General features: G+C 40.0%; 2 protein-coding genes across 5 annotated transcripts in view; one reads left to right on the top strand and one right to left on the bottom strand.

The window, feature by feature from the left end:
* Window positions 1-2,079, top strand: part of KCNIP4 (potassium voltage-gated channel interacting protein 4) — a 104,314-nt gene extending 102,235 nt beyond the window's left edge. Inside the window, exon 7 of the mRNA XM_075930666.2 lies at window positions 1,943-2,079. Coding sequence (XP_075786781.1) covers window positions 1,943-1,990 — 48 coding nt within the window. The 3' untranslated portion in view covers window positions 1,991-2,079. The remainder of the gene's footprint in view (window positions 1-1,942) is intronic.
* Window positions 2,080-2,218: 139 nt separating this feature from the next.
* PACRGL (parkin coregulated like) lies at window positions 2,219-23,302 on the bottom strand. Of its 4 annotated transcripts, none has more exons than XR_012904356.2 (8): window positions 23,138-23,302; window positions 17,999-18,066; window positions 13,874-13,964; window positions 9,516-9,650; window positions 6,932-7,039; window positions 6,086-6,166; window positions 4,226-4,366; window positions 2,219-2,972 (listed from the first exon to the last, which is right to left on the bottom strand). XR_012904356.2 is itself a non-coding variant. In XM_014574487.4 (8 exons), the coding sequence occupies exons 2-8, from the start codon at window positions 20,599-20,601 to the stop codon at window positions 4,310-4,312; spliced, it is 684 nt and encodes a 227-aa protein (XP_014429973.2). In that variant the 5' UTR covers window positions 20,602-20,618; window positions 23,138-23,273; the 3' UTR covers window positions 4,032-4,309. The 4 variants fall into 4 exon arrangements, 3 of the variants coding, with proteins under 3 accessions (XP_014429973.2, XP_025041326.2, XP_075786777.2); XM_014574487.4 differs by lacking the exon at window positions 2,219-2,972 and adding an exon at window positions 20,458-20,618 and having other exon boundaries at window positions 4,032-4,366; window positions 23,138-23,273; XM_025185541.3 differs by lacking the exon at window positions 2,219-2,972 and having other exon boundaries at window positions 4,032-4,366.
* Window positions 23,303-23,958: the final 656 nt, after the last annotated feature.

Here is a 23,958-nt window from a genome sequence, read left to right as displayed (position 1 = left end):
AGCCTTGAATTATTTGGGCTCTAATTACTTAAGAAATCATCCCAGTTGAAATCAGATATGGAAAGGATATGGTGCTATCTAGATCTTGGAGACAGCACTTTTCATAAAGTAGTCTATTCTTAAATTCACTCTTCCTTTGGTCCAAAACTGGTTAATGAAAGATCAAATTATTTTCTTAGGTGAGGACTAAGGTGGTATTACTGTGACTGCAGCAAGTATTCATTATTTTTATGTATATTTAATCAGTGGGGGAGATGACATTTTGAGGATTCAGAGGAAGGGCACCTCTAAAAGTTTTAAATAACCTGGATTAAATTAGTTTCCTATTTAATATCAACAAACAGAAATAGCATCAGAGAACACTTGCTATATGTCATGAGGGAAATCTCAGCTGAGGAGCCAATTTTTACAAAGTATTTGGGAGATTTATACAGATGTTAAGCTCACACAGTGATGCATGGATGTGCTGATTCAGTTTTAAATTGTTCTAGACTCTACAAAATACAATCAGTCCCCGGGTTACGTTCAAGATAGGGACTGTAGGTTTGTTCTTAAGTTGAATTTGTATGTAAGTCGGAACTGGTACATATTGTAGGGGAAACTCTAGCCAAACTTTTCTCCAGAGCTCAGTTTTATTCTCCCACACCTCACTTCCCTCAGTCCTTTATTCTCAAGCTGAGATGTCTGCTGAGAAAAGCCGCTCCGCGTCTCCCTGGTCCGCTGGGGAGGGGGGAGCGCTAGCTTCACGTCTCCCTGGTCTGCTGAAGGGAAGCAGATTTTGTAAGTAGGGATCCGATGTAAGTCGGATCCATGTAACCCGGGGATTGCCTGTAGTCCATTATGCCAAAGGGTATTATGCCAAAGGGTTTTAAGAAAATATACTGTGACAAGTAAAAGTTTAAAAAATATGGCTGTGCGCAAATATTACATAGGATATTACCATGTATTTATAAAGCTTTTTACAGTGGTATCAAGAAAGCAATTGATTACCTCCAAAACACTAAAGACTGTTTTACAGAATGATTAACATATAAATGTCTACTCAATATGATCTCTTTTTTTTAAACTTCAGTAACTATTTAGAATTGATATTTTTCCTAAAATCAGAATTTGTTTCAGAGTTAAGTTTTATCATCATTTACTTAAGTACTTTTTTCAAACATGTTGCTGCTATCAGTAACTAAGGCCTTGTCTACAGTATGGGGAGGATCAATGCTGCAGCAATCTACCAGCCATTGATTTCTTGCATCTGCTATAAATGCAATAAATTGATCTCCAAGGCTTTGTCTACACTCACGGCTTCTTGCGCAAGTAATATGCAAATGAGGCTAAGCGTGGAATATCGCTGAGCCTCATTTGCATACCTAATGAGCCACCATTTTTTTCAGAAGAGGCTCTTGTGCAAGAAAGAGCATCTAAACTGCCCCTTCTTGCTCAAGAAAAATCCTCTAATGCAACGGCGTTACACCTATTACTTTTCAGGAAGAACGGCGTTGCACAAGAGGGTTTTTCTTGTGCAAGAAAGGGCAGTGTAGATGCTCCTTCTTGTGCAAAAGCCTCTTCTGAAAAAAATGGTGGCTCATTAGGTATGCAAATGAGGCTTGGCGATATTCCATGCTTAGCCTCATTTGCATATTACTTGTGCAAGAAGCCACGAGTGTAGACATGGCCCAAGTGTGCACTCTTTGATGCTGGTACTCCACCAAGTTGAGAAAAGTACCTGGCATTCATGGGAGAGCAGCCCACTCCTACCTCACTGCATGGAAGATGCCGTGCAGAGTATGTTAACTCCAGCTATGGTATCTACGTAGGTGAAATTAATTCACGGCACCACATAGTGTAGACAAGGCCTAACATTAGTGACCTGCACTCACTTTCTTTCCCTATACACTTCTCTATAGGAAATGTAAGAATCTGATGTGTATATTTCTTCTACTTACAGGATGAAAACATAATGCGTTCCATGCAGCTCTTTGAAAATGTGATTTAACAACATGGTTTACTCTGCAATTAATGGACAAATGTGAACTATTCTTCAACATTATTAAAGCTGGATTTGGCACATTTACCATATGTAGGATTGCTCAGCTTTACACTGAGACATGTATTATGCAAATAAGTTTTGTTTATTATAAAGCCTTCCTCCCAAAAATGATTTCCCAAAGGTTAGGAATTAATCATTTGTCCTTTATTTAACTAATGGACTATTCTAAAAATATTAGGTATTGCCCCCACATTTCTAAAAATAGCATAGCATCTGCCATTATATAGCTTTATTATCATTCCAACCCCTAGATAAAAGAGGCTTTAACACATGGAAATAAAAATGGTTGTTTTCTGATATTACCATTGGATCAAGTTCCAGAATCCCCAGCGTCTTAAAAATCCTTAAAGAGCGTCTTAGCCTCTATTTTCAGAGAAATCACCCTTTATTTCTTTTCACATTTGTATGGTGTAATAATCATTTTAATATAATGCTTTTGAGTAAAAATTGTTACAGATAATGAGCCATACATATCTTCCTGCAACAACATCAAATTGTATTTGGCTTTCTTTCCTCTTTTATTGAAACCTAGCTAATTTACATAAGAGGAAGAAATCTTTTTTATAATAAAAAAATTTATGACTCAGATAGACATGTACCACTGGTAGGCATTAAACACATCATCCTTACCTAATAAATCCGCATTTATGAATTTTTCATGAAATGAGTACATGAAGTCCTATATATTGTATTTGTAATTCTGGTTGGACTGTCAGTAAAGTTTTCTGCTCAAAACTAAGGACTTGAAAAGGTTTTGAGTTCAAAGTTCTTTGTAAAGAAATTCAGAGTGGATTTCCAGAAGTACATGTCTTACCAGTTTTAATGAGGAAAAAAGGAGATAATGGTCTTTTGAGGCTTCCATCTCACTTCAGTGCTCAGAATGCAGTAATATCTAGACAGTCTAATATCTGTTTCAGTGGTCTGTTTACTATGAAAAGGGAGTGAAAAAGAAGCAAAATCTTTAGCTATACCCCAATGTTTCTTGTTAGCAGTAATACTATTACATTTTTTAGGAACATTAATTCTATCAAAGTAGGAAATACTTTAATTCTGGACTTAAAAAAATTATAAGTGCACAGACCTGAAAGGTGAAAATGGATTATCTTTCCCTAATCACAATTAAGAAGTAAAAATGACTATACTATTGTTTTCAATGATTCCAGGCCAATACTTAGAAATGCAACTGAAAATATGGCAATCTTTATTGTGACATTTCTGCACAAAAGATGTGAAGGGCCTACTAGAGTAGAAAGAATGCTGCAATCATTATTTTGCAAAAATAAATCAGGTATCTATTCTGGTGTAGAGATGGAATGTTGAAGGCTGCTCTGCTATCACCAGTGTAGGAATAAGAGTAGTACAGTACATGTACACCTGAAATTTGCTGTAGTGTGTCTGCGTAAATTAAATGTGCACATTTTGTAAAAAAAATAAAATAAAATACAAGAAAGAAAAACATGCACACTGTTTTTTGTTTTTTGAAAAAATGCTAGACTACAGACATGTATTTAATACTTAATTCAGGATGCATGGTTATTTAAATAGTAAATTTTGTTAAACTGTTATTTCAATACTGTGCTAAGATTTAAGTTCCTCATGTGACAGTTTTTAAAATAAAGAGTGACTGGGATGGAATATGAGAAACAGTATTCCAATATCAAGACCTGATTTTTACACTATTTACACTACTAGAGCAACATTGTACAAGTAGTTTTAAATCAGTTCTTTTGTGACAGAAAACTCCTTTTCATTTCCATAACACTTATCATGGAAATAAATCATTACATATTTATTTTTATATAGGTAAAATTTGCAAACGTACTTTAGCAGTGAGTTAGTTACTGCTTAATTAATAATTACAATCAAATGTTACTTTTTAAGTAACATTTAATAATCACCACCGGTGTGGCAGAATTATTAAAGGAAATAGTAATGCATAGCAAAAATGAATTAACATTTACTTTGTCTACACCTGAAACAACAAAAATGATAGTCAACCATTTATTAACTGTAAATATAAGATTGGCCATACAAATAGATTTATATACCAAAATTATATAAATGTTTGCCATAAGTACACTTTATCACAAGATGTTATGCACACATTTACTTCATCTTCATTTTTTCTCTCAAGCCAGATTACCCAATATTTGTGGTTAGTTTTGCTAAAATAAATTGTACCATAAGGAAATTCCAACAGCATCCACAGTCAACTTCTGGTGCCCACAACATCACGCTGTGTAAATGACTATATGGTTCTCTCATTCAAGAGGAGATGGAACAATAGGTTGGAATTTTAGATTTAATGATAGCCACACTTTCCTGTTGATAAAAAAAGAAGAGTACACAGTATGAAGCACTTACTTCTGAAGGCAACCAAGAGAAGTATCTGAGTCATAACATTTCCTTAAAATTATACACATCTAAACATCCATCATGCAAACTAAACAATCAAAAGAAGAGAGTCGAAAAAAAATTAAATATTTTATGAGATCAAATTTCTCTAATAAGAAAAGCAGCAGACACAAATAACTTCTATTATTTTATTAGGTTTATTCATGTTTTTGAAGAAAACAGATAGAAGACGTAAACGAGGGTAGGTTCTGTGTGTCACTGACTTGTGGGTTATTTATTAACTATTGTTAAGTTCTTGCTGCTCTTACTCTAATAAATCTTTTTTTTTTAAAAAGGTGCTTATAAACAGCAAACACACAAAACACAGAATTTAAAAGTTCCATAAACCACGTGTCTGACTGAGAAAAATTGTTTTTAAATAATACTGTTTATTTGGCAGCATTATTTTCTTCTTCATTACTTAAACTGAGTACCAAAATGTGGGAGGGGAGAGATGAATGAAAAAAGCTCAGGTGCCTAATTTAAAAATCTTCTTACAAATGTAATTCTCAGTTAAATCAATGGAAGCTGTGTGTCTGACAAAGGCAGAATTAATCCTTGATAATAGCTAGTTGATAAATGAAAGACAAGAAAGGAGTAAGATAATTTAAAGATGGGCTCAATACTCGTAAAGAGAATTTCTCTTAAGGGGACAAGAACAAAGCATAGCACAGAGGACAAAGATAAGAAAAGGAAAAAGTGGAAAGCAGAAAATAGAATACAAAAATATATCAAATGTATGAAATATCTCTTACTAAAATTGTGTTTATAATATGTATTTCACAGTAATTGTATTATTTTTTTTGAAAAATCCTGTTTGTTTGGGACAACAAAATGTTAATACAGATGACACTTGGGTCAAAGTAATGTTTAAATACTTCAGGTTAACTAACAAAGCCAGCATTTTAAAACATTATATGTCACTGCAGTAAGTAAACTTTTCCTCACAAATTTCATGCCCTGGAAGTAGAACTATACAGCTCTTCTAGTGACAAGGGAGGAAAAGAATAGCAAATGTTCCACCCTACCAGTAAGTATGCACACACCTCCTAGCAGAAACAGTTTAATGTTTTAGACATATATCTTGCACAGGGGATGTCAGTGGACAGGCAATTACTTCTCAATGGAGCCCCAATGAATGGGACATGGTATAAGCAAGAGGCCTGCTCTGTGGCTCTCTACAGAGATGTAGAACCTTGCTATGTCATGATAAGGTGTGTACCTTCATTTTTTATGAAGCAGCACAAAAATAAGTGTGGGATGTAACTTTTAACTTAAAAAAAAGCTTTAAAAAAGCAAAGCAAAATACTGAGTCAATTATAGCCTTTTATCTAATTAAGCAGATTCTTTTCTGTGTCATCATTCATATACAAGAAGATAAAACTAGTTTCACATTATGAATCGATACACACCACCACTAGGCTCCAACCCTGCAAAACATACACATATGCTTAATTTTACATATAATGTAGTCACAGTAAGTAGAGTTAAGCACATATATGTCTTTGCATAAGAGCTCTAATTCGAAGGATTCAGAGATTTGAATCAGTGTTCTTGATGTGTTTTAAATTCAAGTATATTTTATATATATATTAACAAAAGTTAATATAAAAATAAAAAATGCAGAGAGTAATCCGTTTAACTCACCTTTCCACCATACTGCTCCAGCTTTTGTAATGCAACAGTGATTTGCTCTTTGAATTTCTTGTCCATTAGCCTCTTTGAAATCTATTGGAAAACATAAAATATAACTATAACTTGGAAAGAAAATTATTTTAATACAATGTATGAAAACTGACTACATTTATTTTTGCTTTAGCATACTGTTTTACCTTGGTTCAGGAAAATGAAAGCAAAAAGAATAATTACTTTATCCCTAGTAGCCAATGCCAAGTAAGATACATGGTTAAAAGGTAAGATGAAAACAAAGTTTTCCAGAATGAAAAACATAGCTTTGCAGAAAATGATCAGCTAATGCAATTTTGGGTGGCACTATAATATCCACGGACAGCCAAGCAGCTTTTATGTTTGTTTAAAACTATTTTTGATGCAGAAGTAGGGTGTCAAATGGAATACAAAATAGTTGTTGGGAATAGTGTCTGGATGAAGAGTACACATGCATTTTTTCTGTTGTGCACACAAAATGAGCCAGGTTACTGTAGTTAATTTCTTGGCAATTTTAATGAATTTCGTTACTAAATATCAATATTTAAAATTCATAAATAACTTTATAATAAACAACGTTGCTTCAAAACACAGCAACTACTTTGTCTGTCTTCAGGGAGTTTTGTGGTAAAAATTGTCCATTGGATCTAGTAGTAATATACTGAATATTAGAATAATCATTACAATAAACGATGGATCTCTGTTAAATGTCTTTCATAGTACAAATGAAAATCTCATCATCTATGTGTGAAATTGCACAAAGTCTCTAAAGAAAAGTAATATAAGACATGCACAGACATAGGTACTTCATCAATTTTTTGTACTTACACTTGTAAGTAGATGTTTCAGCTGATCATTAAGAGCAGGGCCAACAACGGCACTCAGCTGTACCAAAGCATTCAACCCTCTTTCAAATACTTCACCATTTGAATGGGCCTTGTAAGGGGGAAAAATTAATAATTTACTATGAAAGAGTAATCAACTATCAAATTTTTGAGCTATCTAAAACACCAATTACTCAAGTACAATAATTAGCACTGACATAAACTAATGTTTGATGAGATTTAGAAACACAAGTCCGGTATTTTTGAACATATTAATATCAAACATGTAACATTTAAATGCCAATGTATTTTTAGGAGAAACACAAACAATACAGCATAGCAGTCAGTTGTGGATGCTGATCACAACTTTCAGATGTTATTCAGAATGAAACAGGGATGTAAGCAAGTAGTCGACTACTTGACTACTCAATAAGTATAAGCTTATTGGATAGTTGAGTGGAGTACTCAACTACTCACTCACTCTCCCCGCCCCATCGCCACTTCCTCTCAGTATGTTACCAAAGCTCCTTCAGGACTTAAAGCGGGGGGTGAGATGTAAATTAAAGTAGCTTACTCACTGAAGAACTACAGAGAGGTTCATATATACTGATTCAAAATGGATTTCTGGAATTAGGAAAATAAAGAAAGCATTTGTGCCTTAAAAAAAGCTGTGTTTGAACTGACACACGAGGAGTAACGGTAGTTCGGAATAGGGACCCTAGTCCGAACTACCTAGTTCGAGCCCCGTGTAGCCGCGCTACACGGGGTTCGAAGCAGCGGGGATTTAAAAATGGCGGCTCCCCGCTTATGCTAATGAAGCCCGGGAAATTCAAATCCCGGGCTTCATTAGCAAGTGCGGTATGCATACATTACCCCGCTAGTTCGAACTAGCGGGGTAGTGTAGACATACCCCCTGCGCTTTGGGACCCAGGGGACCAGTAGCGTTCCTGGCATCAGCAGTATGGATTGCTTCCCTATCCTCTGCACTCACTGGCAGCAGAAAGTGCAGTGACCCAGCTCCAGCCTGCTCTGTTACCCTTGCTGCCAGCTGTGCCGCTCAGGGGAGGGGATTTGGGAAGGGGTAGAACTTCCCCCCTGCACTCACCGGTGGCAGGAAGTGGAGCGACATGTCTGGGAGTTGGGGAAATGGAGCAGGCTGGGGCTGGGTTGCTCCATTTCCCACACAGTCAGTGAATGCCTGAGGGACCAACCTCTGCTACAGGTAGGTGCCAGGCCCTCTACTAATCCCCCGGGCCATGTCGCTCAAGGCAAGAGCTTGGTAGAAGGGGTGAAGTGGAGGTGGGCATAGAAAGAGGCAGTGCCCTCCCTCAGGCTAGAAGTGACACAGGGAGGAGTTATTTGGCGAGCCAGCCACACGGCAGGTGCTCCCCTTGTGTCCCTCTCCAGCAGTTGCCACTGTTTCTCCTAGATCATGGATCAAAATAAGTCTTAGGTGGAAGACAGGAATCCAGGTGCCTAGTATAAGGCTGCAGTGTGCATACTCAGAGGCAGATACTTGTATGCCTAGAGAACTTTTAGTGGAAATTTAGCTCTGAGTGAATTTAAGTTCCTATAAGACTGGGCAGCAGCCAAGTGAGGAGGGTTAGAGCTTGCAGAGGCACCTAAATCCTGGATTTTGGAGCGTAAGTATTTTTGAGGATCTGGACCATGGTATTACAAGCCCCTATTCCAACCTAAGACTTTGGCCTTGCTCTAAACTTTCAGTTCCTTCAAATGCATTAGTGAAATAAACATTTTAAAATAGCAGGCTTTTCACAGTCATATCGATTTGCTCTCAGGTCTGTGCATTGTACCTTTGATTGTATGCATGTTACATATAAAGCATAATGGTATTGAAGCTTTATTGCTATCTATTTCCTACACTCTGAGTATATCTACATTGAAATATAAAATTAGGGTTTGTGAGATATCGATCAGCTGACTTGTGTTAGGCAACCCTAAGTTTGTATTTCAACCCTATGTTAAGAATTTTCTGACCTATGCTTGAACTTAGTTTCCTGTTGTCCACACTGCACTGTGAAGATCCACATCAATGTAATTATATCCCAGAGTTAACATTGATCTGACCTGCTGTTGTTTGCCCAGAGGGCGGGTAGGGATAGGCTTCTGTTTTCAACAGCACAGACTGGAACAGAGAGGAATAAATAACTTATTCCATGGAATCATGGGATATTTCTGGTGACTCTGGGACCTGATTCAAGTGGAGTTTCGGCTACACTGCAAAGCAATAGAGCTCAGGACCTGTTTGACTTGAGCTCAGACGCTGCAAGTAGGGCCCTGGGACCTTGGGTCCAAGACCCAAGCTAGCAAAATTGCAGTGTAAATGCAAGAGGTTTTAGCCTCGAGTGTGGGCTCAAGCATGAGCTTACACTACAATGTAGACATACTTTCAGAGCCTAAAGAGACATCTGAGAGCTGCATGCCTTCTCACAGCTTGTTAATGTCATCCCAGGACTCATATTTCCCATCTGCAACCCCAATATCAAACTGTGACTTTTTTCTTTATATTTCATCTCTGTAAGACAAAAATCCTAGGGTGTAATACATGAAAAATAAGAGAAACATACCAGAGCAGTCTTTAACACTGGAACCAGACGAGGCAACAAAGGAATTGCTTTTTCAGTAGCACCTTCAACCAAGAGTAATTCTTTAAACCCCTCCTTTGATACAAACGTATATGGATGTTTTGTTTCTTTTAGACCCTGTTTTTTATATACATATGGAAAATATGTTTTCTTAATGTCTAACTTTTAACAGAACACTACATTAAAACATCAAAGGTTCTTCTAGGAGCAATATACTGCTTATGTTTTATTGCAGCCATTAAAAAAATAAAATACACTTACTCCACCATGTGGATTCATTGAGTATAATTCTGCTCACTCGATATTCTTATTCATACTTCCCCCCCGTCCCCCTAATATGTGAAAATACTTTTATTCTTTTCATAAGGTCATTTTCATCAATAGTTTTAACTTCTTTATCTTCATTCCATCATCTCAAATTCATTTCTCCATAGCCCCATTAAAAGAAAATAAATGACATTTGTAAGGGATTTCTCTACACTTAAGGAAAACAGAATGTGGTACAAAGTGGACACCTTAACGCTGTACAAATGTGCAGACTTATTATATTGTGAATCACAGGAGTTACAGCAACTCAATCTACATGACTGAAATCTGATTTGTTCAGTGAGAGAAATTCTCTCAGTCGCTTCATATATTAAAAGATTATTTTTTCTTTCAAAAACATCTAAACCTAGCTCAGGTTCAGCCTAGCACTTCTCTACAGGACTCTAAGGCCTGGTCCTACCCTAAAGTTATGTCAACCCATCTATGTTGCTCAAGGATGGAAAAATCCACACTCATAATTCTTCTGTCAATCTAGCAATTGCCTCCTAGGGAGGTGGACTACTGTTTGGAGAATCTCTCTGGTTGGTGTAGGTGGCATCTACAATGAAGCACTGCAGATGTGCTGCTGTAGAATTTCAAGTGCAGAGAAGTCCTACATTTAAGTTAGTTGAGATTCCTGGAATGTCTTTGAAGACAAACCCCATGGAAAATAGTGAAATATTAGGAAAACAGGAAATGATAAGACTGGACAGAAAGTAATTTGTAGTGACCAGTACAAAAACAGAAGGTAAGGATAAAACTGAGCGTGTTTTCTACCGTCTCAGAGGGGTAGCTGTATCAGTCTGTAACTTAAAACAAAAAAACCATGTATATATAGGAATACCTGTCAATTGTAGTACACCAGTGCTAATGAAGCTGAGTGCACTGGATGTGTCCCATGCTTAGCTTTCAATGTCATTTGGGTATTGCTGTTATAGTTAATACCCAAATACTATCAGGGTGCCAACTTGGTCACGGGAAAGGTGGTTCCACCCCTCCTCCCAACAACCACACAATGGTTCTGGAGAACCATTACGCTGTTCTGGACATGGGAGACAAGGAAGTAGCCCTTAAGGCAGAAGAGGAAAAACCTTGTACCCCCAAGGCAGGGAGCCCTGCAGCCACCACTGCGAAGAGGAAACATAAGGTAGTGGTGGTAGGGAACTCTCTTCTGAGAGGAATGAGGGCACCCATCTATCATCGTGACATATCTTGGGAGCTATGCTGCCTGCCAGGGGCCTGTATCCAAGACATTATGAGGGCATTGTCGAGGATTATGTTGCTGTCTGACTACTACCCCATGCTATTCATCCATGTGGGCAATAAAGGATACTGTAAGGTGTGACCTTGAGCAGATCAAGAGTGACTACAGGGTTCTGGGGTATGGGTGAAGGAGTTTGTAGTGCAGGTGGTGTTCTCTTCAGTCCTCCTTTTCAAAGATAGAGGCCCAGGCAAAGACAGGCGCATCTTAAAGGTGAATGGCTGGCTGCGAAGATGGGGTCACCAGGAGAGCTTTGGCTTCCTTGAACACGGGATGGTGTTCAAAGAAGGACTACTGCTAAGCAGAGATGGAGTTCGCTTTTCGAGGAAGCGGAAGAGAGTATTTGGATACAGGTTAGCTGACCTAGTGAGGAGGGCTTTAATCTAGGTTCAACCAGGGCAGGTGACCAAATCCCACAGGTAAGTGAAAAAACATGGAGACCTGGGAGATGGGTTGGAAATAGGAGGGAGTCTGGGTTATAATAGGAGAGATAAAGGACAGACAAGGCAGAACTGGGAGCAAAAATCAAATTAGATGCCTGTATACCAATGCAAGTAGTATGGGAAATAAGCAGGAAGAACTCGAAGTGGTAACAAACAAACACAACTATGACATAGTTGGTATTACAGGGACTAGGTGGGATAATGCACATGATTGGAATATTGGTATAGAAGAGTACAGCTTGTTTAGGAAGGATAAGTGGAGGAAAAAAGGGAGGAAACGATGCCTTATATATTAAAAATAGATATACTTGGACTGAGGTGGAGATGGACATAGGAAACAGACTTGTTGAGAGTCTCTGGGTTAGATTAAAAGGGGGTAAAATACAAGAGTGATGTCATGCTAGGGGTCTACTACAGACCACCTACCCAGGCAGAAGAGGTGGATGAGGTTTTTTTTAAACTAACAAAATCATCGAAAGCACAGGATTTGGTGGTGATGGGTGCTGGAAATCTGTCATGGAGTTCTGATTCCTTAGGAAAAATGTGTCCAAGAACAACTTAAAATAATATTAAGACACAAAACTGTTCAAACAGTGCTGTAAATTATCACAACTGCCAGAAAGAGCTATAGTGAAATTTTCCAGTTATTTAAAAGCATTATTAGGACAAATAAATATTGAGTCTATATTAGGTCAAAATGAATTTTTAAATAGATTGTGTAAGAGCATTACAGGGGGATGTGTGATGTATTAGTGCACGTCTGTACATGCCTATATCAAAACTCCATTTAGTTTTGTAAATGACATTCTGAGTGTTTTCACTGTTGTTTTTACCTCCATCTTAGAACGGAGATCCCAGAAATATTAACAAAGGGCTAAAATGCAGCAAAATCAAGTGTCATTAATCTGGATAATTTCCCAATCAAATGAGAAGAACCTAAGATAATAAGCTAACAGCTACCCAATGGAACTTGTTCTCCTAGGTGAGTCTGTAACTGACCAACAGATCACCTACTGAGGAACTCAACGCCACTGAGGAAAGTCATGTCAAAGAGGGGACTGCAACCCGATAAAGGAAAGGCTAACTAACTGACTTTTTTGGGAATTAAGTGGGGATGGGGAGGAGAAGACAACAATGGTGATGACAAAGAGAGTCTTGGGATCCTGAAAGGACTAACCAATAGATTTTTTGAGTAGTGAGCACTGGAAGTAGACTTTTGCATAAAGGTTTCTGTTATTTTCTATATATCTCATGTACATTGTTTATGATTAAAGTACAACTAATTTAGCAATTATATTCCAAAGTTTGTGTACCCCTTGTTTTCACTGTTCTCTGATGAGGAGAAAAATTCAGAGGATCCACAATGTCAGTAAAAGCGACAAGGAGTCTGTGGCACCTTATTGACTAACAGATGTATTGGAGCATAAGCTTTCATGGGCAAAGACCCACTACGTCAGATAGTGGTGACATAGTGGGTCTTTGCCCACGAAAGCTTATCCAATACATCTGTTAGTCTATAAGGTGCCACAGGACTCCTTGTCGCTTTTGCAGATCCAGACTAACACAGCTACCCCTCTGATACTTGACACAATGTCAGTGCAACTCTAGGACCACACAAGAGCTATTGAGAGGCTTGGAAGATGGCAGTAGATTCAGGGACTAGGCAATAGGACTTCTAGAATCCTCGCTCTCAAGAAGGGACACCAAAGACAGGAAACGTGCAACTGTGCATAGAAACTCAAAGACAACATCCAGACTTTCTCCAGTCCTAGCCAGCCTAAGAGCACATGGGATCCAATGGTGGGATCCAGAAAAAGGAGACTACTGGATCATCCAATAATCCAGAAGGATCTATTATGTACAATCTCTAAGAAACATAACTTTTTGGATCCCACACTTAATAAGGATGAAGTATCACAATTGGGAAAGAAACTCAGAAGGGTAAAATAAGTGTTCCAGTTCATTGGAGGTTTCTGAAGGGGTATAAAGTATCTGCTTTTATGCAGATCCACTGTTGCTCCCCAACTTCCTTCTCCTGAAGGTTCCACTATGCAGCTGAAATAGTTGATCTGGACATTGGGAACTAGATTTACCGCTTAATGAACAACATCAATCTTATTTATTTTTCTAATCTGTATAAGATTTGATCTTGGAAAACGACCAACTATAATAGTATCTAGATACCAGAGTGAGTTGGAACTTGACATATGAAGTAACAATAATAGTTATCAACATTCAGTTTGAATAATGCATGCCTATTTCATTTTTTGACCTTTTAAAGGGGCAAAAACACATTATATTCTCTAATTAATCAAGAAAAACAAGCTTACCTCAGCTAAAGTAAGAAGAAGAGGATCAAATGGAAGAGTTTCAGGAAGACATTCCCACTGCAATTTGTGTTTTACTGAACCATGAACCAACCTATCATGTAGAACAAAAGTTAGTAAAGGTACAGAGAAATAGACAGCATATATCAATTTCTTTAACATAATTTTCATACCAAAAGATCCCCAAATGTTTTGCAAACAGATAACTTTAAAGATTGATATATGCACAGACTACTTTAGTGAAATATTCAGCCCTATTTGGGCAGAATGTTATAGATACTTTGACACAACATTATTATGATAACTTCTGAAAACGGTAACATCTAAATTCTTCCTTTAACAACCTCTCTCTCTCCATATGCTCATATCCACACACGCCTTTAAATGTTGAAGAAAGAATTCAGATGTTATATACACACACACACACACACACACACACACACACACACACACACACACACACACACACAGAGAGAGAGAGAGAGGCTAAAGTAAAATAGCTATAAATGGCAATATCATCATATTTTCCATATACATCAACTCTAGCAGATTTACTTGGCATTGCCAGATACTGCCAAAACAGAGCACTACTACAAATGTCTCAATTTAATCTCTTTTCTGTAAGGTTTATTGAAAAGCAATCATATTCCAGGTTCATCCCCTTTTTCAGGTTCACATTGGTTTAGTTTACAAAGTTATGCCAATTGTGAGGACTGTACGTGCTCTGGTGAATCTGTCTCTTTTACGCTTTGTTTTGTGAGAAGCAATCCTATTCCAGATACATTCCATCCATTTTCCTTGCACATCCTAACCCTTATGTTGCTTTAAGTTATGATCAGAGGAGGCTGTATGCTGAATTTGGTGGTCCTCTTGCTACTTAGGAGTAGTTCTTAAACAAAGAGAAAATAGACGGACACGCAGACAGACTCTCTCAAACATATAATAGATTTAAAAATTAACTATCAAGTTTTTTTAACTAAGGGATTAGTAAAGTTTATCTGTATTTATGCTGCATCTAACTGGATCTTCTTTAAGTAGATGCAGTAATGTGTTCTGCTTAGATGTAAGCATGCCCAGGACATCAGAGCTGGAGAATTTTGCTAGCAATATCCACAGGAGATAGCACTGTTGCTCACAGCCCCTCCCCTGACCTGTACCACCTTGATACACCTCAGTTCCTTCTTACTGCCTGTGGCTAGACTCAGGATTCTGAGAAGTTCTTAACCTCACAATCTCTCTCAGTGACTTTTTTCTAGTTGTATATAGTTAGTTAGTACTCTGAGTATTTTTTGTTAGATTTAGTATTAGTTACCAGTAATTAACGAATTATTTCCCTAATAGCCTCATCACGATTTAAACATTGTCCATCATGTAGGGAAGTGCTCTTCAACAATGATCCAGCTCATGCTCTGGAGCCTGGACTTCTCTGGAGAGATGAAGGAGACATTTCACATTAAGTGCACAAAGAGGAAAAAGACCAAATGAGATCATTTCAGGTCTCATGGAAATTCTTTTGCCTCCTCCAGAAAGAGCATGTACTTGCATGCAGGATGACACAGGTGCCTCTAACCACTCCCCAGTACTGCACAGGAAGGTCAGAGACCCTGCACTGTCAAAACCAATTCTGGCTCCAGTGTATCTGTTGAGTACAATGCTGACAACAGAAATGCCTGCACGCACTAGTTCTGCATTGGCATGATATTAGGCAGTAAAGAACCTCTACTACCCTTCCAACCTCTCTCTTGGCCCAAGATTATTCTATATTTGTTTATAGCCTTGTTGGCTGGACTGGCTGCTGAACCTTTGTGTTGGCACCACACTGCAATGTTTCCCTTCCACAGTTGATGGCACAGTGCCAGGCTCTGTACAAGGGACCTCATCAGTCCTCTTGCATCTGGTGGCAATGATGTCACCTTGGTAGCTCTTACCACCTCCCATTTCAACACCATCAACTACTTCAGTACTAATTGCTATCTTTGTGTTCACATTGCTACTGGCATTGGGAATAAAAAAGGTGTATGTGGTGCTGGTGATACTGTTTCCAGTGTCAGTGCCACTCTCTCCCTTGCTTTGGACAATGCATGAATTGCTCACCTCCTCAAGCCTGGCTCCACCTTTATCCCCACGAACCTTCATCTTCCCACTGTCCTTTATCTAGCCCACATGAGGGCTGTTCATGGAGTACCATGAGTACCTCATTTTGCAGGTGGGGACAGGGGCCCCTCATCCTGTACCTGTTTGACACCAATGCCCTATCCCCGTGCCAGTGACCATATCCGAATCTGTAGGATGCTCCTAAGTCACAGTGGTAACACTCCTCATCTTGTTCTAAGATGAAATCACCGGTAAATTGAGTGGCAGGGACCAACAATCCACCACAGATTCCAGCAACAGTGATCTCTGCCCCTTGTGAAGCTTCTGGAATCATCCCATATGGGTCCACCAGTCCAGGAGCAAACTCTAGCCTGGGGCAGTTAACCACCTCTTCTTTGTTCCTGAACAATTTGGCAGTGCCTGGCCCTTCCTCTTCTCTTCCCCTCTTCTAAGGGCAAGGACTCCACAAGGATTAACTTCCCTCAAATGTTGATTGTAAACTAGCAGGCAATCTCTGTTTAAATGACTGGATCACAAGTAGGGATGTTAATGGTTAACCAATAAGCCTCACCCTTAAGTTAACATTTAACTGGTTAATTAATTAAACGGGACTTTACATCCCTAGTCGCAAACCATAAGAATGAAAAATGACTGAAATATTTCACCAGTGAAATACACTCCAACTCTATGGGAATAGATGCCCAGTCATATAGATAGTTGCAAGGCATGCCATACACATTTCCACTCTTCGTACTCCTCAGAAAAGTGATCCAAAAGATGAAGGGGGAACAAACAAAGATAATAGTGCATATTCTGACAAGCAGACGAAACCATGGTTTTCCAGTTTAGTAGAACAAACTGGAAACATCATTACCAGTACAGGTTGAAACCGTATCAAATGGGACTCCCTGGTCAGGCTTCTATTTCTGGATCTGAACTAAATTCAGCATCTAGTGCCACAAGCAAAGTGTAGACTGAAGAGATCCAGGGATTCCATCTATTTTGGATTTCACCTAACAGTATATCGATATAAGTCTTTGACTCAGTACTATAGCATGCCAGTTATCAGCCATTAAGAGCATTCTACTCACAGAATCTATAATAGAGAACTCCCAAATATTCAGGTTTCTCAGAGCAGTCAGACTGGCCTGACTCAACCTAAACCTGTATTCTGGTTGCCATTACATCTGCTAGTGAAGTCTCAGGGTTGGCAGCACTATCTGTGCAGTAACCTCGCTGCATGTTCCACAATAACAAAGGTGGTGCTGAGAAGTTCAGAATTATTTGTCCCTGCAGTAAATTCTGTTTTCCATGCTTCATAGGAGATTATTCTTCTCATTCTGTCCAAGGCCACAGCACCCACTGAGCTGTTGCACATGCTAGATGTCAGAAGAGCACTGAAGTACATAGTGATTGGGTTGGCACTGAGGTTATTGTTACTATTTTTTTCTGCAACTTTTGAAATGACTCCTCTGATAGCAAGAAGGAAAAAAGGGATGAGGCCAGCATGACTAGGGCTGCAATCTAAACTGCCTCTGGAAACTGCAGGGTAGAAGAGAGCAGTCCAGACCTAACAGTTGTGGAAGATGCTGCTAGCAGAAAAGAAATTATCATGCAAGAAATTTTCCATTCTCTGCATTTTTTCTGCTGACAAGAAGACTGGCAATCACCTGCCCTCTAAATGACACCAAATATAATTTGATCCTGCCTCTATGAGGAAGAAAACATCACTGTATGAAGAAATCAACTGTTTTTACAAAGCAGATGCAGTAAATACTATTTTGGAGTGCTGCAGCCTCTTCAACTCTGTATCACAGTAACTAACTAAATGAGTGATTACTTCCTTTTGAGAAGAATTAAATATCAGAGGCACCTTCAGCAATCAGCAAAATAAAGTTGCCAGAAAACATTCAAGTCAGCATATAGTTTTCATCTAGCACTAACACTAATGAAGAAATGATTCTTGACCTCCTAAACTGTACTTAACACTACTGCCTGAATAAAGTCAGTTAAATTGTTTTAAAAATTCATTACCTGCAAGGTATACCACCTTTGGAGTAAATGGCAGAAAATGCAGAAGGAGCTCTTGAATTATCTCCAAACTGTAAACAAAAGAATACATTATTTTACTTGCTATCACAATATTTCAGTTATAATCATTATAAATATACTTTTGTACTGCAGGTTAGAGAGAAATGTGACAATTTTGTGATCAAAAGATAATTGTAAAAGACACTACAGAGATTGAATGGAAAAAAGAATTCTCAATTTTAAGAGATGTAAATAAGAAAGTAAATATAATGTCACAGTAGTATGTTGCTACTGTTTTGTTAATAAAAACCAATAAATATGTTCATCCTGAGTGAACTTTTCATTTCCCATCTAATTTTTCTATTTTCTCATGCAAGTAGCCCCAGTAAAGTCAATGATGGCTCCATGATGGGGAAGGGTGAGAGAAAACCTCTTTATATAAGTGAAGAGAGGACATGGCTCCTGGGCTCTCTGTGTTCCTCTGCTAGCAGCCAGACAGCATGAAGTCTGACTTGAATGAAGTGGGAATATAAGATGAACTGGGTTGGGAGAAGAAGAGGAGGATAATATTGGGACAAGGAAATTGGGAGCCTGTGGGGACATGATGGCTACGTCTACACTGGCCCCTTTTCCGGAAGGGGCATGTTAATTTCACCTATCATAGTAGGGAAATCCGCGGGGGATTTAAATATCCCCCGCGGCATTTAAATAAAAATGTCCGCCGCTTTTTTCCGGCTTTTAAAAAAGCCGGAAAAGAGCGTCTACACTGGCCCCGATTCTCTGGAAAAAGCGCCCTTTACCGGAGGCTCTTATTCCTACTTTGAAGTAGGAATGCCAGGGAGGAGACTGGGACTGGCTTGGCAAGGGGACTTGAAGCAACTGAGAGGAGCGGCTGCTTTTAGGGTTGCCAGGTGTTTGGTATTGAACCAGACAGTCCAGTATTTTCGCTTCCTGTTGGGTAAAAACATTCAGAAAATACCGGACACCTAAAATGTCTGGTACTTTCTGATTTTTTCCCAGGCAGGAGGTGAAAATCCCAGATCTTATTGAGTTCCGCTGGGGAGCTGTCCAGCCTGGCGCAGAGAGGCAAGATGGCGGACGGCCGCTGGCAGTGCGTTAGGGCCAAAAAGCCTCAAAAGTGTTTCTTAAAGGGGCCACTTTATTTATTTTTTTCTCTGGGTCTTTGTTTGTTTGTTTGTTTTTGTTCATTATTTTTTCAGAAACCATCTGGCAACCGTAGCTGCTTTGCAACCATAATTTGTCTGGGCTGTCAGCTGGCCGCGCGTTCTGCCGCTCTGCTCTGCTCTGCTCCGCTCCGCTCCGCTCTGCTCTGCTCCCCCTCCCCCTGGTCTGCAGACCAGGGGGAGGGGGAGGGGGAGCAGAGCGGAGCACGCGGCCAGCTGACAGCCCAGATGCGTCTGGGCTGTCAGCTGGCCGCGCGTTCTGCCGCTCTGCTCTGCTCCCCCTCCCCCTGGTCTGCAAACCATGGGGGGGGGGGAGGAGAAGCAGAGCGGAGCACGCGGCCAGCTGACAGCCCAGACGCGTCTGGGCTGTCAGCTGGCCGCGCGTTCCGCCGCTCTGCTCTACTCTGCTCCCCCTCCCCCTGGTCTGCAGACCTGGGGGACGGGGAGCAGAGCAGAGCAAAGCCGCAGAGCCCGAGGGCAGCAGGATAGCCACGGCGCGTCTGGGCTGTCCCGCTGCCCGCGAGTTCCGCCGCTTTGCTCCGGACGCCTGTGGTACAGCAGCTGGGGCGCTGCCGGTTGGTCCCGTAGCGCCGCTCTGGGTGTCACTGGACCAACCCAGCAGCACCCCAGCTGCTCTGCCCCAGGTGTCCCCTAGTCAGCAGCTGCTGAAAATGACCAGTGGCTGACTACAGGAAGCTCCTGCCCCGGGCTTCCTGGAATCAGCCGCTGATCAGTTTCAGCAGCAGCTGACTTGGGGATGCCTGGGGTTCTTAAGTTGAATCTGTATGTAAGTCAGAACTGGCGTCCAGATTCAGCCACTGTTGAAACTGATCAGTTTCAGCAGCGGCTGAATCTGGACGCCAGTTCCGACTTACATACAGATTCAACTTAAGAACAAACCTACAGTCCCTATCTTGTACGTAACCCGGGGACTGCCTGTATATGATTTAGTTCTTACCTTCTTAATGAACTGCTGCTGCATCTACAGCTTGACACACGTAATGAGTACTATGTATTATTTCCTAAATTCATAAAAATCAAGTTATCTAAAAAAAAATTACAAAAGTATACTGTTTTAGATGTTGTAAAATACTGTATTGAGCTGTAAATTAATATGTTTCAATGATCAGATTTGCACCATTGTTTGATAATTCTTCACATATTTCTTCAATGGGAAACTTGATTTAAATCAATCCACCATGTCATTTTTGGTTTGGTCCTACTCATTTATGTTGGCACAGAAGGAAAACTTAATTTAGAAATACGATTTTTACATACCGGATCAATAGTTTTGGGGTTAAGTTTATCACTAGGCCTGGGCTGTGGCTTAACTGCAAGATCTGGAGAACTAGATGAAGACGACGAAGACGTCTTGCTTTTCTGTATTGCAGTCTTTGGCATTATTTGGAAACCTGATGACATTATTTTATCATAACTTTCTAGAATGAAAAAAGGAAAGAAACCTAAAAACAGAGTTCTTATTTCCACTTGACAATACAAGCTCTTTAATCCTGATTTTTTGTTGTGCCTATATTTCACATTCTTGCGTGTGCAAGGAATATGAATCAATGCAGAGAAGTCATGTATAGCAGAACACCCAAAACAGTACAGGGTACATACAAATCACTCCATTTTTCAAACATGTGCCTCCACATCTCTTTGTTTCCTGCATTATTTTCCTTCTACTACTCTGCTAAAGTGACACTTGCAGGAAAGTGAAAATAAGTTTAATCAGTTTCACTGTGCTACTATTGCTGCACATGAAGCACAATGCTGTTCTCTGAAGGGAGGATGGTTGGATACCAATATAACAGAAGAGGAAGCAAAAACATTGGAAGGGATGGGAGAGAAGGAAAAGTGAATGTAAGTGCAAGGAACGATTTAAAAAGGCACTGCAATTAAAGCAAATTCAGAGAACAATAAAGTGGAAAATGAAGAACTGAGACACAGAATGGGGAAAAAAAACCCAAAAACAAAAAATGAAGTTGAGATTTCAAAAAATAAATGTCTGAACACAGATCACATTAAAATGAACAATCATAAATATAATGTATTAAATAAACAAAATATTCAAAGTTTAGAAAAACAATTATAATATAGAAAACACTATCAGAGTATTCTTTTAAAAGGAAAATGTATATGTATGTGTAATTTAACACATCAAACCTCAGTGTGATATTTTAGTGAAGAACCCAAATTATTACTGAGGATGATATGCAATTTCAGTTATCACCTCGTACGTAAAGACACATGAATTAACATTTTCAGAGTTAAGAGTTCTTCAGAAATACAGGTTTTTAAACAAAAATATTAAAAATTTGTATGCCACCAAATTGCCTTAATTCAAAATGAATTTCTATAAATTGTGTTGGTCCTGCTGGGCTCTTTCAAGGTCCCTTGCTCACAGTGTACATTGTTAAATGACACAACCATTAAATCACTGCTGAAAAAAACCCCACATTTACCAAAATCAATTCCATTCTTGGTTTACCTCATGGATTCTCCTCCAAGGCTGTGTCTAGACTGGTCAATTTTTCCGGAAAATCAGCCGCTCTTCTGGAAAAACTTGCCAGCTGTCTACATTGGCCGCTTGAATTTCCGCAAAAGCACTGACTTCCTATTGTAAGAAATCAGTGCTTCTTGCGGAAATACTATTCTGCTCCCGTTCAGGCAAAAGTCCCTTTTGCGTAAAGCTTTTGCGCAAAAGGGCCAGTGTAGTCAGCTCAGATTTGTTTTCCACAAAAAAGCCCCGATCACGAAAACGGCAATTGGGGCTTTTTTGCGGAAAAGCTCGTCTAGATTGGAACGGACGCTTTTCCGCAAAAAGTGCTTTTGCAGAAAAGCATCCGTGCCAATCGAGATGCTCTGTTCCGAAAATGCTTTTAACGGAAAAATTTTCCGTTAAAAGCATTTCCGGAAAATCATGCCAATCTAGACGCAACCCTTGTGTTTTCTTCCCTTACCCTCCCCTTGGAACACTGGCATTCCATGCCTATATTGCAGGTCTATTTTACAAAAAATGATTCAATATAATACTGCTTAATGTCCTGTTGATACACAGGAAATCTTTCATAAAACTAATATTAATTATTGATTAAACTTGTCTAAAAATATGAATTCATCTACTGTACTAAAGCTGGCAATGATTCTATAGATAAAATGATAACATTCCAATGTAATCATATTTTTTATTTTTGTACCTAATACATTTTCACTAGCAAGTGACAGGATCATCAAAGTTCTTATTACCACATCACACTTAAATAACATATTCCTCCAACTGCAGGAATAATTGATCTCGAAATATTTTCTATATTATAAAAGCTCAAAATAAGGTGTGGAGGAGTACACGTGGCATAGAGCCGGGGTGTGATATGTGGGGCTCTGGTGGGGGGGGGGGTGCAGGATTACAGAGCTATAGAGGCATTTTAGGGCTTTCTGGAGTACATGTCAATGCGGGTGCACGCAGGGCTCAGGAGAAATGTGAGGCAAAATGCAGGACAATGTAGCACTTTAAAGACTAACAAGATGGTTTATTAGATGATGAGCTTTCGTGGGCCAGACCATGTGAGGTTTGAGCTACACGGATATTTGCACGGTTCCAGCGAGGACCTGCGGTTCAAGTCCATGGGGGAGTTGGGGAGAGAAGGGGACAGGGTTCCGCTTCCTAGGGGGGTTTAAAGAGGCTCTGCGAGACTTGGGTTTACAGGGCTCTGGGGGGGCGAAGCGATCAAGGCCCTGGGGAGGTCAGCCGGTCTACGGGGGTGGTGGCGGGTCTCTGAGGCGCTGCTGGGAGCCCGGAGCTCTACTCTGTGCGGGCGTTTGCAGCCTCCAGGAGCGGGGCTCGGCCCGTAACGCCGGCGAAGCCAGAAATGACAAGTCGCGAACAGCCCCCAGCCGGCCAGGGAAGCGCCGCTCCCTGCCAAGGCCGCTGCCGGCTGCGCGTCGCTATTCTTACCCGGCCCGCCAAACGCCCGGGCTGCGCAGCTGCTCGGCCAAAGCGACACCTTCCGTCGTCCCGTCGGTTGCTAAGGAAGCTCTGCGTGTCTACGGGCCGCGGAAAGGCCAAACTTCCTCGAGGGCGGCTGTAGGCGGAGCCATGGAACATGCGCGGACTTGGAAAAGGAGGCGGGGGAAAGCGTCCGGTCTGTCCAATCCTGGAGAGTGGTAACCAGAAGCCAAGCTCCTCTGTCCTCCTCCTTCGGTAGCCAGACAGGGGCACCCCAGTGGGTGGGGCACAGCTGTAGTGTTTTAGCCACAGAGACTAGCACTTTGCACACCAGGCGGCACATTCCCTTTGCAGGGACGTCTTTCGGCTCAAAACATTCCAGTGAAGATACTTAAAAAACCAGGAATAGCCCTGCCGTACTTTGCTGTTTTGAGCGCATGCCAGTGAATTCCCCCCGTAGGAGACCTTTTTATTATTGATTATATACAATACAAGGTATCTGCTCATTTCTTTCAACATCACGAATAGAGGGGCATTTTATGCGATTTTAAAATAAATTTGATTAGACGACCTCTCCAGTTGGTTTCACTGCAGTAATAGATGGGAAAAGGAAATGGCAGTGCTGAAACAAAGTTATGGTCCAGCTGTCTGACAACTAACAGGAGTCCTAGATTTTGGTCAGCATTTTGGAATAAGCCTTATCCTTATCCCACGTAAATGATTTGTATCTTCCAACAACTGAAAGTTGGACAGATAAAAATAGCAACACGTCTATTAACTCATTTGGAACACAGCCCAGCAAAGTCTGTTGTCAGTCCTGGCTAGTTGAA

The sequence above is a fragment of the Pelodiscus sinensis genome, chromosome 4, assembly GCF_052426305.1.
Source record: "Pelodiscus sinensis isolate ZL-2025 chromosome 4, ASM5242630v1, whole genome shotgun sequence".
NCBI lineage: Eukaryota > Metazoa > Chordata > Testudines > Trionychidae > Pelodiscus > Pelodiscus sinensis.
Note: the sequence above shows the minus strand (reverse complement) of the source record. Positions and strands in the feature narration are given on the sequence as shown.